The sequence below is a fragment of the Hippopotamus amphibius genome, chromosome 1 (genome assembly GCF_030028045.1).
Source record: "Hippopotamus amphibius kiboko isolate mHipAmp2 chromosome 1, mHipAmp2.hap2, whole genome shotgun sequence".
Lineage (NCBI taxonomy): Eukaryota > Metazoa > Chordata > Mammalia > Artiodactyla > Hippopotamidae > Hippopotamus > Hippopotamus amphibius.
The window spans coordinates 214410817-214429141 of NC_080186.1; the positions used below are offsets into that span (position 1 = coordinate 214410817).

General features: G+C 40.4%; 1 protein-coding gene across 2 annotated transcripts in view; it reads left to right on the forward strand.

Moving 5' to 3' along the window:
* ARSB (arylsulfatase B) overlaps nucleotides 1–18325 on the forward strand; it is a 159597-nt gene that overhangs the window by 58393 nt on the left and 82879 nt on the right. For both annotated transcript variants that reach the window (XM_057740441.1, XM_057740450.1), the window contains exon 5: nucleotides 12144–12387. In XM_057740441.1, coding sequence (XP_057596424.1) covers nucleotides 12144–12387 — 244 coding nt within the window. The remainder of the gene's footprint in view (nucleotides 1–12143; nucleotides 12388–18325) is intronic.

Here is an 18325-nt window from a genome sequence, read left to right on the forward strand (position 1 = left end):
GGTCTTATCAATTTTAATACATAAACATATTCCCAAACCTGTTAATTTTAAGAAACTTTGCCTACCGCCAAGTCACAAAGATATTCTTTTATGTTTTTCTATAAAAGATTTATGGCTTTAGCATTTACATTTAGGTCTTTGATCCATCTATTTTTTCTCATACAGTCTTGTTTTGTTAAGATATAATTCACATCACCATCAAATTCATCCTTTGAAAGTGTACAATTCAGTGATTTTTAGTGTATTCACAGAGCTGCACAATCGTCATCATTATCTAACTTTTTGTCACTCCCGCAAAAAAAATCCTGTATCCATTAGCGTTTTCCCCTTCCTCCCAGTCCTTGGAAACCGCTAATCTACTTTCTGTCTCTATAGAGTTACTATTCTGGACATTTCATATAAATGTAAAAATCCAATATGTGGTCTTTCTGTCTGGCTTCTTTCATTAGCATAATGTTTTTAAGGTTCACCAATATCGTAGAATGTGTCAGTACTTCATTCTTTTTATTGTTGAATAATATTCTTTTTTTCTCTGTATATTGCTGAAAATATATCACATCTCATCCCTTCATCAATTAATGGACATTGAATGTTTCCACTTTTTTTTTTTTGGCTATTATGAATAATGCTGCTCTGAGCATTCATACACAAGCTTTTGTGTAGATATATGTTTTCATTTCTCTTGAATACACACCTAGGAGTGGGATTTCTGGGTTACATGGTACCTTGATGTTTAACTTCTTGAGGGACTGCTAAACTATTTCCAAAGCAGCTGTGCCAGATAACACTCCTGCCAGCAATGTATGAGGGTCCCAGTTTCTCCACATCCTCACCAGCACTTGTCAGTCTTTTTTATTACAGCCATCCTAGTAAATGTGAAGTGGTATCTCTTGTGGGTTTGATTTGCATCCCCTTGGACGTTTTTTCATGTGCTTATTGCCCATTTGTATACCTCCTTTGGAGAAATATCTGTTCAAATCCTTTGCTCATATTTTAATTGGTTTTTTTCTACTCTTGAGTTGAAATATGAGCCATCTTCAATTAATTTTTCTGTATGTTGTGAAGTAGGGATTAGTCAAGGTTCTTTTTACCCCCAGCGATACTCAATTACTCTAGAATTTGTCGCAAAGACTTTTTCCTCGACTGGCCTATTTGGCACCTTTGCTAAATGTCACGTAATCACTTAAGGGTGGTTCTCTTATTAGGCTCCCTATTCTAGTACCAAGCTGTCTTGATTACTGTAGCCTTATAGGCGGTCTTGGAAGTTAGGTAGTGTAATTCCTCCAACATTATTCTTTTATTTGAAAATTGCTTGCTGCAGCCCTGAGGTAAACCTCATTTGCTCATCATGATTGTGGTGGGCAGGGCAATGTTCCCTTCTCTTCCCTGAAAGGTATTCGTGTCCTAGAACCCTGAACCTGTGAATATCTTATGTTATATGGCAAAGGGGAACTAAGGTTGCAGACTGAATTAAGGTTGCCAATCAGCTCACCTTAAGATGGGAATATTATCTGATTGGGCCAGATCGAATCACAAGAGTCTTTAAAAGTGGAAGAGAGAGACAAAGAAGTCAAAGTAATATCAAGCAAGAAAGACTCACCCGCCTTTGCTGGCTCTGAGGATAGAGGAAGAGAGTCTTGAGCCAAGGATTTCTAGCAGCCTCTAGAAACTGAAAATGGCTAAGAAGAGACCCTCCTCTATTGCGTATGAAAGGGAATGCAGCCCTCTCAACGCCTTGATGTAGCCCAAGGAGGCTTGCTTCAGACTTTTAAATTGTGGAACCATAAGTTGATAAATCTGTGTTGTTTAAGTGGCTAAATTTGTAGTAATTTGTGATGGCCGCCATAGAAAACTAACACAATCACGTATTATCATTTTTATATATAGCTGGATTTGATTTACTAAAATTTTATTGAGGATTTTTGAACCTCTGTTCCCTGTAGTTTTCCTTTGTTGTCGTGTCTTTGGCTATGGAATCAGAGTGAGGCTGGCCCCAAAGAATGAGTTGGAACGTTTAGGCTTCTTTCTGTTTTCTGGAAGAGATACTCTAATTTTTATTCTCGCATTCATTCCTGCTGTCTTTCATTGTTCTGTACTTCTGGTGTGGAATGGCCTCCTTCAAGTCCAAGTATATTCATATATAGTCCATGCACATATGCCTGCACGTTTTCATATGAAATATGTGCCGTTACCAGTTGCCTTCTTTCCTTTATATTACATTTTGAGTTATTTTAAAAATTAGGTGTGCAAGTATAATGTGTATGAATTCCATTACAGGGCCGTCAAAGGAGCATAACAAAATATTTGTTATAAAAAGGGGGTGTTAGGCTTGAAAGGCTTGAGAACCATGATAAAGAAACTTTTCCCCCTTATTTCAGAATTTTCCCAGTTATTATAGTGGCTATTAGATAAAAAGGTAAAATCTGTGAATGAGCCCACAGGCAGGTCACATATTACTGCATCCACAATAAACAAAACAACCACAACAGTAAAAACAGATTCACCTGCCAAGTAACTTGGCACAGCTGTTCTAGCCACCAAACACAGGGCGTCCAGCCATAATGTTCACACACGTGCATGGTCATCACAGGTGTCAATCCATAAAGGTAGATGTGCAAAAGTGTAACTTGCTTCCCCTCCCCCTCCCGGCCATAACTGAGCTCTGCTGGGGTCCCAACTCTGCTTGGAGGAAACCCATTTTCAGTCCATTCAGATCATCTCAGTTAATCCAAGGTGTCTTTGTCTCATCTCTGGCTCCCCGCCAGGAGCCAAAGCGTTGGAGCTGAGGAGCATGTGATCCACAGTCATCATCCCCGCTCACCCTCTGCAGAAACCTCCCAGATCTTCTCTGGCCTTTGAGCGTTATCCATCTAGATCATGCTGCAGCCTCCTGGCCTGCAGAGACTTGGACCACCTCTTGCAACGTCTGTGCTCTTCTCAACGGCAAAAGAAACTGTTCATCAGTGGGGCTGCAACCTCTTCCACATTGTGCTGTGAGGGCCTCTGAGCCTGCAGGCATTGCCACCTGCTGCCGCCACACCTCACCGGGCACAGGGAAGTGCAGAGAACCTTGCTGTCCCCTCCCCTGCTGCCAGGCTCCCCTGGGGAACGAAGTACAGGTTGTTTCCGCTCTTGGACGCCCATATCTCTCATTCCCTCTCCCCTGCAATGCAGGCCTGGGGGCAGGGCCCAGAGTGCTTTCTTGGGATCACAGCCATGTTCTCTGGCTCTGCTTCCATTCCTCTCTCCTCCCCTCACTGGCTCTGAGTGATTGTTTAAGCTCAACCTAGTAGCCCATCCATCTGCTGCCTATCCCTTGCCTGAGGCCATTCACCCATTGTCCTGCCTACTTCCTGGGTGAAAGAAAGTCACAGGGTAACAGGAATTACTAGGAATGTGAAAAACCCTGGTTTACCGTCTCAAAACATTTTTCCAGTAGAGCTGTAAAGTTCATGAAGCACTCTGACCTGGAATCATTTTCTCTCTTTTCCATGTATAGGTTTAACCCTACGCCAGGATAGTAAAAGCTTTTGTGTGCCTGCAGTTGTGACCTAAAGGTGACAGATGGAGGTGGTCACGTTATATTGCTGTAGGTGGGATCAGTGACATGAATGTGGGCTATACACATTTTTCTAGGTCTAAGCTGTCCTTAACTATACCCTGAACCTCTTACTGTCTTAATGATAAAAGGTCATCATTTTAGTTTTTTGTTACTGTGTTATGCTTCACATAGTGGTGTCCTTAATATACATCAGTGTGGATCACTTAAGGTTGGAAAAACAGGGAACTACTTCTTTAGTTTTAAAGCTAAAATTCATATTTTTTTCTTTTAAAATTTGTATTTTTTCTGCTCCTTCCCTCGTTCTTAGGAGACCAACTCCAGCAGTCTGCACCTTCCTAATTTGCAGATTCTAGCCTGGTATGAAATTAGGAAGCCAGCCATCATACATATTATTAAAATTGTGTCTGAGACCAAATGGGCCGAGTTAGGATCTGATTGCAGGGACTTGGTGATGCCTATTGTGGTCACTCAGGGGCATTTATTTTGATTTGTTTGGTTGTTTGGTCTTGTTTTTTTAATCCTAGTTCATGGCTAATCAGGAGACGATGAGTTTCCCAGATACTGAAACTCTCTCTCTCAATATCCTTTTGTTTTTTTGGCAGCATTGGGCCTTCGTTGCTGCACGAGGGCTTTCTCTCGTTGCGGTGAGCGGGGGCTGCTCTTCATTGCAGTGCGCGGGCTTCTTACTGTGGTGGTTTCTCTTGGTTGTGGAGCACGGGCTCTAGAGAGCAGGCTCAGTAGTTGTGGCATACGGGCTTAGTTGCTTCTCCATTTGTGGGATCTTTTAGGACCAGGGATCAGACCTGTGTCCCCTACATTGGCAGGTGGATTCTTAGCCACTGTGCCACCAGGGAAGTTCCTCAACATCCTTTTATCTCCTGCTGAAATGCCTCCACTTAACCATTTGCCTCTCTTTGGGCACAGAGACCCAGGCTGCCTCCCACATGTTCTCTTCTCCAGGGGCCTTCACTCCCAACAGCTAGCACTGTCTTCACCTGCTTGGGATGGCCAGTGTCACTGGGATTTCTCCTCACTCTCACTGTGTCATCCTGATCAGAAGGGGTACTGCCTGCCTCATGTGGTCAGGAGGACCAGGAGTCCGAGAACTCAGAGTTTGTTTCACTCTGCCTTTGCACCAGGTGTTATCTGCAGATCTGAAGGGAATCTTGTTCTTATACCTTTATTAAATATGCATTCAATATTTGAAATTCTTTTAACAAACCTCTTAATATTTAGGTGTATTGGGTTTTTTTGTTTGTTTCTGCTATTAAATGTTTCACTCTTCTGTTCATTTTTTCTTCTTCTTCCAGCTTTACTGAGATATAACTAACCTATAGCATTGTATAAGGTGTATGGCATAATGATTTGAATTACATACATTGTGAAATGATTACCACAATAAGTTTAGTGAACAGCCATCATCTTGTATAGGTACAAGATAAAAGAAAAAAATATTTTTTTCCTTGTGATGAGATCTCTTAGGATTTACTCTTTTTTTCATAGAAGATTGTGCTAATCAATGTTCTCATGACTTTGTTTTTTGTTTTGTTTTTGTTTTTTGGTCTCTCTCACCATAATTAGATAATCATGTACCAATGAGATCCTTTAGTAGTTAGCAAACTTCAGAGAAGAACTTTGGGGAAACAAAACTGCCTGTCCACTCAGTTTGGTTTATTGGTTTTTCCAAGTAATCCTAAAAGCAAATCTTACTGCTTATGAAGTAGAGATCCAGTAAAATGTTGTTTCTGCTTCAGGGGTAAATTCAGAACATTTAACTTGTGTTGTATATTTGGAAACATAAAGACAAATTAAAGTAGTTGATGCTTGCCCAAATAGAATGAGCTTTCTCTAGTAGCATTTTCTGTGAAAAATCATTGACCTCAATTCCCATCTTTCTCACCATATAAGTAGTACACATATTATTTTACAATTTTACTTTTTTCTACCTCTTGACGATATTTTCATTTCTCTCCTGCTATCTTTGAACTTGCCGGACTCTAAAGCACTTCTGTGATACTTTTTTCATCTATCACTTCTTGATTGGCATTAGTGACAGATAAATAGCTATCTAGTAAAAAATTATCTGGCCACCTTAAAGGGATTTCAAATCTGGCAGGGGAGACAAATAATTTGTGAGTAAACTATGATACTCCCTCAAGGTGCCAAAACATTTAGTTTGCCCTGAAATTCATAACTTTATTAGTAAAAAGAAAAAAAAAAGTTCTTTTAAGATCGAACTGCAGGAAAAGCAAGGAGAGCTTTAGTTGTAAGAAAGGACTGAATAAACACTTGGTACTTTTCTTGGCCCCAAGTATTCCAAACACAGGGCTTCTGTGCTACTTGTTAGGGGATCCAGAATGTGGAGATCAAAGCTAGCATTACCCCTGCCTTCTAAGTGAGAGTGACTCATAACATTTTGTACTTACAACTTTGATTTAAGGATCTCCAAGATCTGTGACTACCTATGATTTAAATTTCAGAAAAATGTTCAGTTATTTGCCTACCAATATGTAATAAATTAGGACACTGTTTTCCAGTTCCCAGTTCCATTTTAACTTTCAAGACCAAATGTTTTCAGTCTTTCAACAGACTTCTGAGACTTTTCATCCTTAATAAGTTTTAAAGGAGAAGATAAAATCCCATCAGTATCTCATCATTGTAAGCAATGACACTAGCCCCATTAAAATGAGGAAATCTTTTACTACAACACCATGTAATTTGTTTTCTTTTTAATCCCCATTCATTCCTAATTTTACCCTTTCCCTGCATCCATCTTCCTTTACCTTTAGCTCTTTTGGTGGCTGCATCAGTTATTTGGGGTCTGGCTGCCAATTCCATTCCACCAGAATCCCCCTAATGCTAGCTCGGCAGGAACACTCCCCTTGCTGGTTCTTTTAATCAAGATGTAAAGTCTGATTGTGTCTGACTAGGAGTTTGGGGGTCAGAGCGTTGATCTGCCTTGAATGCTGCAAACCATTTAAAATCCCTACAAATATTCAGATGAATATCTGAATAAAGATTCAGTTTCTGAAATTTAATTTGAGTGACAAGCTATGGCCATTGTACCTCTTTCTTTGATAATTGATGTACTTTATTTAAATTCATGGAAACAGAAAGGCGTCTTAACAACAAAACCCCTCACCGTTCATCATGTTTTTATGACTCTCAAGAAATTACCTACAGAGAAGAGAATGCTCCCTGGAGGGGTCTATGCTTGAAATACTTTCTTCGTACAAAAGCATGGCATTTCAGAGCGTGGTTATAATACCTAAACCTATCATCTGTTTAATAAATAGCCAGCTAGGAGCCTGTTCTGCTCTGTCTACTTTGATGCTGCTGCTGGTCATCAATGAGAACAGCTAATATTTACTGAGCGCCAGGCTCTACGTTAAGATGGGTATTGTTGCTATCCTCATTTCTCAGATGGGGAAACTTAGGCTCAGAGACAGAGTGATTTGCCCAAACTCACCGCACTTAACTCCTATCCCTTGAGCACACGTCAATAAAATTAGAAACGTAGCCGTAGGGATGATAGGGAAAAAATAACATTAGTCATAAAACAACTAGACACCTTTTTCTTTATATCTAGTCATCGTCCAGCTCAAGTTTTCCTTAAGTTCTGGCAACAGAGTGTTCTTAAGAGCACGGTTAATTTGGTCTTTAACTTAGAAGCTTGACACAGAACACCCACCATCTAATGTGTCATTGAATCAGGCCCTTGAGCCTCCCGCTCCTCGTGCCTGGGTTCTCCTCTGACGGTGTTTGGCTCTGCCCATCATTCTGGTTCCACCTTCTCCGAGGGGCCCAGTCACTGCTTACCATGGGTGGAGAGATCCTATCCCTTTTTCTGTTCCCTCCATTTGAAAAGAGGCTGTCTCATTTACTGACATGTCCCCAAAGCTAGAGTAGTCCCCGGGCCAGGAAATCCAGAAAGACTTGTTAAAGGGACTGAGCAAGGGCTCTCCTCCAGGCCAGGACCGTGCGTCCTCAAATGCTCGCCAACAGCCCCCTTTGACTTCCGCGTAACTGATCTGGTGCCAGATTGGACACACAATTCTGGTATTTGTGGGTTGGAAATCCTCATGGGGTGCCAGGAGTGCTCTTGCCAACATCCTGTAAAATAAGCAGCCCCTGTGTGCGGAACCGCTTCCTAAAAGTCAAGGTCACAGGGTGGCTGGATGAAGGCTCAGAGAACACTATGCAGTAATCAGAGTTAATTTTTAGCTTCTTCAGTCTCCGTTTTTGGTGGCCTTTTCTCCATTCACTTATTTGTTCCCCCCTCCCCGCCCTCAGATTCTCGAGCCCTGCTCTCTGGCAGGTCCTGGGCTAGGTCCTGGGAATACAAAGAAGAATGAGACGTTCTTGCTCTGGGGAGCCAGGGTTCTCAGGGAAGACAACCATGAATAACTAAGTAACACCATACAGAGATAAGTGTGATAGAAATGTATAACGTGCAGGAGGACAGTGGAGAGTCAAAGACTGTCTGGGAGAGTAAGTAAAAAAACAGCAATGTGACATTTAAATTAGGCAGGAAAGATGGGGAGGGCATTTTAGGCAAAGGAACCAACATGTACCCAGGCAAAGTCAGCATGTTGTATTCTAACAAGAAGCAAGTTCTCTGTGACTGAAGTACAGGGCATGCTTTGTGGGGAAGGGCAGGAGCTGATGCCCCCAAAGTAATTTGGAGCCACATGTGAACGATTCTGTGATTTGGACGGAAGTTTGAACTTTTTCCTGATTGGGAAGCAGTTGGAGATCTTTAAACACACATGTGGCCTGATTGGTTTGGAGCGTCACAAAGATGCCTCTGATAGCAACGTGAAACATTCTGTGTGTCACCCCAAGAGTCCAGGTGAGAGCAGTGCCGGACCCAAGGCAACTGGGCTGGAGAAGGGGGAGGTGGGTTGGAAATCCATTTTCAGGATCAACTTGGCAGAAGTGAAGGCATTAAATGGAGAGCAGCAGGGAAAGAGAAGAACATCAGATTGTAAACTGAGTGTCTGGGTGGATACGTTCTCTAGAATTTTTCATTAGGCAAAGATTGAATGTACCTAATCCTTTAGATGACCACGAAGACATACATTAACTCTCCAATTTGCATTTAAGTGAAAAATTAGTCTGAAAGAATCAACCATGAGTAACAGGTCCTTTATTGGACAAAGAGGCCTCTCGGTCTCTGAAATCCTGTTGTCTGCTCATCTGTCACACTCCCTTGGGTGGCCTGTTCAGAGGGAAGTCCAGGCCCTGGTGCAAGGCTGCTGGAGCCTTCCTTGCTTTCCTCTCCAGGATCCCCAAGTGCGAGTGAGGAACTGTCTTGGGTAAGCCAGGGTTGAAGGAGCCGTGGGGGCAGCAAGATGGAGACATACACTGATGGTTCAGGGGCAGCCTTCCACAACCAAGCCACAACACTGCAGTGTTTGGGGAGTAGTCCTAAAAACTGATGCTGTTGTCATGGTTCCATCTTAATTTTTGTCAGCTGGATGCGAATGAGCCTTCATTGTCATATACTTAATGCGTTTGCTCAGATCTTTGGCTAACCAATGTTTTTCCATGACTTTTTGACAGCTATTTTCGTTTAATAATGAATAATAAAGTGAGATTTACCATCTATAGATGACAACATTTGTTTTATTTTGACATTTCTAGATGGCAAAGATTTTATAATTAGGTTTTCCCTCTGCCAAAAACATTGCTGAGAAATGATTTCCCCGAAAAAAATGTTTCATAGCTTCCTTTACTAGTTGGAGTCATCTTATTTTGATTTGGAAGTTTTTTCATAAGTCAGTCAGGAAATGAACAGGAAAATTTTCTCTTGAAAATTAACTCTTAACAAGAATAAAAATTAACTTTGCCCAAAGGAAAATTAGGAGAGAAAATGAAAAGAAACGTGTTTGAAATAGTAGTGGTTCCATTGTCTTTTTGAATTTTAATATATGTCAGACTTTAGTGGACGATATTGGAAACCCCCTTCTCTACCTTGTTTCGAATGAGCTGATTTTATTCTCACTGTTACTCTGATCAGTTTTATGTCCAACTCTTTGAAATACCTGGGCAAATGCACTAGAACCGATGGACAGCACCCATTTCTCGATGGCCTAAGTGGTGGCCATCAGCCGGTACTGCCCGGCCAGGTCCCTAGCAAAGCTGAATTGCCCTCTTCGTGCAGTGGATTCTGCAATTGGCTTTGTGACAGGGGAGCCCAAGAGAATGAGTTGCAGGTGTGTCAATTAACAGTGCTTTCTCCCTGGAGCGCTCTCAAAAAAATGATGGAGGAAGCCACATCGATAACAGATGATAGAATCGCTTATCATTGCTAATGGGAAAAACATCACAGAAGCTAATGGCAAAAACAGTCACACTCACTGCACCGGCGCCTCCCAAATAAGACGAAAGCACCTTCCAGCTCCTACAGTAGCAGCCGTGGCCAAATTCTCTTTACAGCCCAGAGTATTTTCCTTCCTGAGTCATATCTCAAGGGCAACTCCTGAAATCAGATTCCAGACCCATCACCTCTGCTCTTATTTCTACCATCATCATCCAACATTTTTGTATTGAACACTAACAAATAGGTGGAACTGAAAGAGATATTAATATTTCAAAGGAGTGTACCTATCAAAAATGGAGACAACAGGCATCTTCTACAAGCTCTGAGCCAGTATCATTTATAGCAATCAGGACAGTAGAGGCAAATGATAGTGCTGTCTTAGCCATTCTTGACTTCACAGGTAGCGTGTAAACTTTTTTCCAGGGTATTTTTGTATCACATGAATAGCACCTTCTTTTAAGTTTTGTTACATTGGTTATTGGTGACTGATATTCAGTGACATATAAGCACAGAGGAATTCCCTTTGTCTAAAGATGGTGCCCTCTGTTTTGAGTGTGCAGGTCTGTTCACATGAAATAGCATGTCTATTTAATAAAGTGGCTTGGATGACTATTTGTTTTGTCAAGAAGAGATGTGAGGTTTAAGAAAATGTTCTTGTAAGTCTGATAGCAAATGATGAGATTGTCACCCATCTGTGTTGCAGAACTGTTACCTTCCTCTAATGTAGTTCAAGACTCTTCCCTCTCCCCCTCATGAAGCACAGAGAGGAACTGAAGACCTGATGTGTTAAAGGCTTGATCAGAAGCCTCCGTGACTGTACAGCCTTGAATTTCTTACCCACCAGCAGCACTCCTCTAAAGGGAATTATCATCACCTTGAGATTGCCCTCCTGCTGTATCACAGGAAGAGTGTACACTTAGCTGAGACTGACCATGCTTATGTTTTTCACAGAGCGGTAAAGTTTTCTATAGATACAAAACTCACTCCCTGATATGCAGGGACCCCAGGAATAGGGCATTCTGGGGGCAGGAGGACCCTGGGAGTCACACAGACACTGAATCCTAGACGTGCCACTTGTTAGCTGTTTGGCCTTTTCAAATAGATAGACTCCAGATTCTGTGATAAATGAAATTAAAAGGATGCCTGGTGCAGAGTGGATGTTTAACGAATCTTGGTTTCTTTTCTTCCGTGAGCATTGATAGAGGTTGATTTCTGTGTGAGATTTCTTTGTACATAGTGTTCTATAGAGCACATCTGTCATACTGCCCTCCTGTGGTTCATTTGGATAACAGTGGCTTTTAGAAAACATTTAATTGGAGTGTAATATACATGCAAATAAGTGGTATTTACAACGTGTCTCTAAAGTCACCTAAGTTTATGGGTACTTTTGGAGATAATATGATTCTATAAGCTCAGTACATAAGAAATATGACTTTTTATTTTCTACAGTTCAACTTAATTTTTAACTCTGAGCCCCACCCAGCTGGTAAGATACTGAAGTCACTCTCATAACTTCTCTGACTTCCCCAATGTCCTCCATTCCCTCGGTTGTCTTGGGAGAGAAAACCTTCTCTTCCTGGCACACAGTGCACAACGAAGCTTTGTCCTGCCATCCTGTCAAGAAGGGAGGAATTTTTCCTGCAATTATTTTTTCCATCCAAGTGTTCTGTGTACAGAGACATTTAACCCACTGGCGAAATCTTCAACTTTCACACTTAAGAGTTCAAATCAGCAGGGAGTCAAATGTTAATTCTGTTTAAATGTTAGAAAAGTTTTCCGGGAAGAAAATAAAAAGGTTCGCTATCGGCACTAATTAGGAGCTTTAGGTTCCTAAGTGAAACTCACTCAGAGGTGTCTTTCCATGTACCAGGAGGGGCTCCACCTACCTGGGTTCATTCTCCTGTGTCACACAAAGTTGCACGCGTGCACTTGAATCCTAGTTTTTGCTCAGCACAGGGCTCTGTCTCAAGCAGTTCCCTTCAAGGGCCTTCCTTGTTTTTCAGTGGCCCTCTCCATGGAGGATTTAAAGGTCTCATGTCGGACACGTGCCGTGCCACACCCTGGTTATGTCTGTGGGATGGAGGGTGGTGTTGCGTGGGGGGGAGGGTAGTTGGTACAGGGGAGGGGAAAGAGGAATTTTCTGTTTTAGTTCTTCAGCACGATTTAATAACATAACAACGCACATCCAAGTGTTCTGTTCCTAAATGTATCTAATAGTTAACCATGTCCTCATGCCCTGACCTAACTATGTTTCAGATAACGGCGGGCAGACCTTGGCCGGGGGCAATAACTGGCCCCTTCGAGGAAGAAAGTGGAGCCTGTGGGAAGGAGGCGTGCGCGGGGTGGGCTTGGTGGCCGGCCCCTTGCTGAAACGGAGAGGCGTGAAGACCCGGGAGCTCATCCACATTTCCGACTGGCTGCCCACCCTGGTGAAGCTGGCCAGGGGCAGCACAGGTGGCACCAAGCCTCTGGATGGCTTCGACGTGTGGAAAACCATCAGGTACCCGCCCTCCTTTCTCTTTTCCCTCCCAGGACAGAAGCTCTAAGAACAGCGTGAGTCAACTGAGAAGGATAGCTTTTGTATGATATGATAGTTGGTCTTGCAAATAGATGATCAAAAAAAAAAAAAAAAGAATTGCCTTTAGAAATACTGTAGTTATATATGTATATATATTTAAGGTTCTGGATGTGAGATTGGGGACCTGTGTTTTCTACGGGGAGCAAGACCATCCTGCGTGGCTCACCTTCTATGAGAGCTCTTTAAAGTGGAAGCTGTGCTGAGAAGTAGGATAGGGTATTGTTTGCTTCCTGCAGAGGGTCAGGGGACCTGCCCTGTTGCCTGCTAGGAGAATGGAAGACCAAGCTGGGGGAAAGAGCGTGAACTTGAGTGGAGGAGCAGCTGTATACCCTTATTACACAATAAGTATCTAATGAGCACCTACTATGTACCAAGTCCTGTTCTAGGTGTGGAGGCATCAGGAATGAACAAGACAGGCACCATCCTGGCTCTCCTGGAGCTCATATGCTAGTTGGGGAAGCGGGGGGTGGGGAGGAAATAAACAAGCAAACACATAAATAAGCAGATGACATCTGGTAATGATAAGTGCTAGGAAGGCAGTAAAGCAGTGTGTGGTGATACAGAGAGCCGGCAGATGTGAAGGAGGTACAATCTGGGGAGCAGAACACAGACTCAGCTTGGGAAATGGTGGCAGGCCCTTCCTGTTTAGCCACCATCGTGCAGAACAATGGCCCCCAAAATGGGAAGGTGTACACACCTTCAAGGATGCAGGAAGAAAACTTTAAAATTTGTATTTGTAGTTAATTTTATCTCATCTTTTTTAAAGTATATATTTTATAAGATACATAATATGTTAGTAGGTTAGTGCATGTATCCAGTTGATAAACAGATATAGATAAATGTACATATACTGGAGGTATTGTTTCTACTGATGGGGCGACAGTTGTCTAGTGTAATAGTTTTAAACCTTTGTTAGGTGTTACAGCAAGGGGTAGTGGCTGATTGACTGGTCCCCTAGTGGCCAGGGGAAAATGACCTCCTCTGTTTACAGTTTGGATTTTCCCCTTAGATATAAATGATTTGAAATTAAATAACTGAACTAAAGAATGACCATTTTAATTTATTATTTTCCTCTTGCTTTTTTGTTCAGAACGCTTTTTTCTCAGCTTGAAATGTGCTAAATATTTATCTATATTTTCCTCTAAGTGTTGTGGTTTGATTTTCTTCCATGTAGTTCTTGAACTGTTGTGAGATGATTTTGTGTGTTATGTGAGGTCAATATCTAAATCAGAGGAATGGAGTTTTTCTCAGGTTTTTGAATCACAGACCTCTTTGAGACTCTGAAAGCTATGAGGTTACAAAAAAAAAGTACCTCAGCATATGTACAATAATTTAGATAGAATTTATTTTTGTATTAAACATTGATTACATTCTTTTCTATGTACACATAGAAAAATATGACATTCTTTGAAAACCTCTGCCTCTCACTCATTTTTAATGGAAGAATTAATACCTACTTTATGATACAAAGGAAATAAAGCAAAAATTTCCAAGCAAAGCAAAACTTGAACTTCAGCTTATCACCATCTTCCGCCAGGAAAGCTCTTGAAGTTTGATTTACAGAAGCAGGAGAAAGTTTTGAGTGGTTTTGATATGATAACATATGTGTCAGGCTTGACATCCAATCAGTTTTGATTTTTTTGTTTTGTTTCATTTTGGTGGCAAAAGCGTCGTAAACCCTGGCTTATAAAACATACAATAGTGGGACTTCCCTGGTGGAGCAGTGGTTAAGACTCAGCTCCCAGTGCAGGGGGCCCGAGTTCGATCCCTGGTCAGGAAACTAGATCCTACATGCACACCGCAACTAAGAAGCCTGCGTGCCACAACAAAGGAGCTGGCAAGCTGCAACTAAGGAGCCTGCCTGTCGCAAATGAGACCTGGTGCAACCAAATAAATTAAAATAAGTAAATAAATAAAATAATGAATTAAATGAAATAAGATGAGATGAAAAAAAATTTTTTTAAAAGAACGCAATAGCAAATGGAGCTATTGTGGCATATTTGGCCAAATGAGGGTAGGCTTGAGTTGAGAAACGGTTGAATTTACTTTGAATAATTTCCTCTGTTTCCAGATTCACTGAGGTTATGATCTTTGGCAAAGTCCAAGTCATTGACGTTTATCCATGTCACCAAATTTTGAACTGTAAACCCACATTTCAATCTTAAGATTATCTTGGTCAGAAGTAACCTTTAGGAATTTGGCTCATATTTGCATCTGCCTGCAGAAGAATTGGAAAAAGCTTTGCCACTCTTAACTCCAGATTGAGGAAGGTCTTTCCTCAGTGTCAGAGGCATGCTGAACTGGAGACCCATCTTGAATAGAACGGGAGTTCTCCATCCTTCAGCGGCAGACGTAATGTTGACTGCAGGGCTGTAACTAGAATATTATAACCAAAAATATTGTCCAAGTTTGTGAAACTGTGAGAGAGTAGCTTTCCTTTTCTATTTGAAAAGAAGAAAAATTTCTGCCCAATATCTAATCAAGCAATTCAAGATTTTTCTCTGGAAATTCAGCAAATTTGTTTAGTAAATGAAGAACCATTTTCATTCTGCTCCCATTTCTTGATAAAAGGTCCTGAAAACAATGATTCAGCCCCCACTGTCCCGATGAAGCTCCTGCTTCTCACAGCATTAGGCAAGCATCCACTCAGTGCTGGTGGCAGGGCACTTGGCACCCACGCCTGCCGGCGCAGAAAGCAACCAGTCACATTGATGTCAGGAGCTTCTCTTCCAAAGCAGTAAAAACAAATGGACAGCCAAATGTCAGAGACACTCAGTCTGTGCCCAGAGTTCTGGAACTTTCTTTCAGTAAGATATTTACTTGGAAATGCCATTTTCAAGATGATGGTAGTTTCTGAAAATTTCAAAAGGGTCTGATGAAATAGGAATGCCAGTAATGGCAGTAACAGAGTCGGCTGTGCTGAGAGCATCCAGAGTTTTACTAGTTACATCGTTGTCAATTCCTCTTAGCTCTGCTTCAAAATATTAAATTTTAGAAGAAGTAGCGGTTCTGGAGTGGGTGACATTCTTTGCAATAGGAGTTCCTTGATTGCTTCCGTTTCTCATCTGTCCCAAGACACGGAGCATGTTTGCCAGTTCTAGAGGACATGGCTTCTCCAAGTTCTTTCTGATTCTATGTGGTTTCTCTGCTTTTCAACTTGATAAGCAGCCTATAGGTTGTCTCAAGACATTTCAAAGGATTCATACATGGTAATTTTTTAAAACTTACTTTATATTTCATTAAATTTATATAAGCAAAAGCAGAACCCCTAATCATAATGGTAGAAATGTTTTTCTTTTCCAATCAGTGGGAAACTCTTCTAGATGTTATAACATGACAGTGGTGATAATCGAATATTACCTGATGACATAAAATATCTTAAAAACTTAATATGAAACTATAAGGACTTTCCCCAACTATGGATATAGTTTCAGAAGGAAAGTTGAAGGAAAGATGTCACCCCATTTTCACAAATATCATGAAGCCCAATGAAGTATAATACTTAATAAGCCACAGGTTAATTTAAGGACCTCTGAACTAAAATGATGCTTTATTTCAAATATTACTGAGACAACCCAGACTGATTTTTGAATAATTATTATTGAATAATAATTTCATTATTATTATTATTAAATATTTCCCTTTTCACTGATTTGTATTACCACTTTATGTTTTAAGTTTTTTTTTTTTTCTTTTTGGCTGCGCCTTGCGGCTTGCAGTATCTTAGTTCCCTGGCCAGGGATTGAACCCATGTCCCCTGCAGTGGAAGCGTGGAGTCTGAACCACTGGACCAGCAGGGAAGTCCCTAAGTTCTTATTAGTGATATAATCTGTCTTGGTGCCACCTGGTTTAGTCCACTGACTTAGCTCTTCTCATGTAAGGACCTCACTGTTGTAATCTGTAATCTATTGTAAGTATACCTTTTAGAGTATGTTTAAACACCTAGCAGAAATAGCTATCCACCTCCCCATTATATTTCCTTTACAAAATTTTCTTGATAAGTCTCACTTTTTCATTTTTTTCTGATGAACTCTGGGATTATTTTGTTAAAAGAAAAGCTTCTTAAAAGTTAAATGAGCTTAACCATGAACATTAATTTGGGAAGAATGGAGATATTCAGTCTTCTCACCTGGGTGCTTAAAGTTGCCCTCTGCTTTCTGATGCTCTGTTTTTTCTTAAAATTATTTTTTCTCTTTATATTTCATTTTGGATAGATTCTATTAGTATGCCTTCAAGTTTATTATTGAATTCCTAATCTTCTCTTCCTAATCCCAACTCATAATCTTCTATTAATTCCATCTAGTATACCTTAAAAAATATTTTTTAATTTATTATTTTAATTAATTAATTAAATTGTTTATTGGCTTCATTGGGTCTTTGTTGCTGCACGCCAGCTTTCTTTGGTTGTGGCGAGCAGAGGCTTCTCTTTGTTGTGGTGCGCGGGCTTCTCATTGTGGTGGCTTCTCTTGTTGCAGAGCATGGGCTCTAGGAACACAGGCTTCAGTACTTGTGTCGCACGGGCCTAGTTGCTCCACAGGATCTTCCTGGACCAGAGATCAAACCCGTGTCCCCTGCATTGGCAGGCGGATTCTTAACCACTGTGCCACCAGGGAAGTCCCCAAATTTATTTTTTAATGTGATAAAATACACATAAGAAAATTGACTATCTTAACCATTTTTAAATGTACAGTTCAGTAGTAAGTGTATTCACATTGTTGTATAACTAATCTCCAGGAGTTTTTTTTATCTTGCAAAATTGAAACTCTATATTCCTTAAACAACAATTATCCACTTTCCCCTCCCCCCAGCCCCTGGCAACCACCCTTCTATTTTCTGTGCCTGTAAATTTGACTACTGTAGATACCTCATATAAATGAAATCCTACAATATTTGTCTTTTTGTGACAAATGCTTATTTCATTTAGCATAATATCCTCAAGATTCATTCATGTAGCATGTGTCAGAATTTCCTTCCTTTTTTAAGGCTGATTAATATTCCATTTATGTATATACTACATTTTGTTTTTCCATTCATACATTGTTGGACAGTTGTGTTGTTTCCATCTTTTGGCTGTTATGAATAATGTTGCCATGAACACAGGTGTACGAATACTTCTTTGAGAAGCTGCTTTAAATTCTTTTGGTTATATACCCAGAAGTGGAATTGCTGTATCATATGGTAATTCTACTTTTAGTTTTTTGAAGAACTACCATACTGTATTCCATAGTGGCTGCACCATTTTATATTCCTACCAACAACATGCAAGAGTTCGAGTTTCTCTTCATCCTCACCAACACTGGTTCTTTCCTTCCCTTTAAAAACATTTTTTTTTGATAGTAGCCATTCTAATGGATGTGACATGATATCTCATTGTGGTTTTGACTTGCATTTCCCTTATATTTAGTGATGTTGAACATCTTTCCATGTGTTTTCTGGCCATTTGTATATCTTCTCTGAAGAAATGTCTCCTTGAGTCCTTTATCCATTTTTAAGTAAGATTGTTTTTTTGTTGTTGAGTTGCAGGAGTTCTTTATATATTCTGGATATTAACTCATTATATATATGATTTGCAAATATTTTCTCCCATTCCATAGATTGCCTCTTCATTCTAATGAATATGTCTTTTGATGTACAGTTTCTTTAAAGGATTCATGAATTTCATATATTTAAAAATATATTTGAATACAAGTTATTAGGTTAATATTTATGAATCTTGTACTAATCATCAATAATCTTACAGTAAATGATGCACTTGAAAGTATTCAGAACTTATAGTAGCACTTATTTATTTATATTGAAATATAGTTGATTTACAATATTGTGTTAGTTTCAGGTGTACAGCAAAGTGATTCAGTTATAT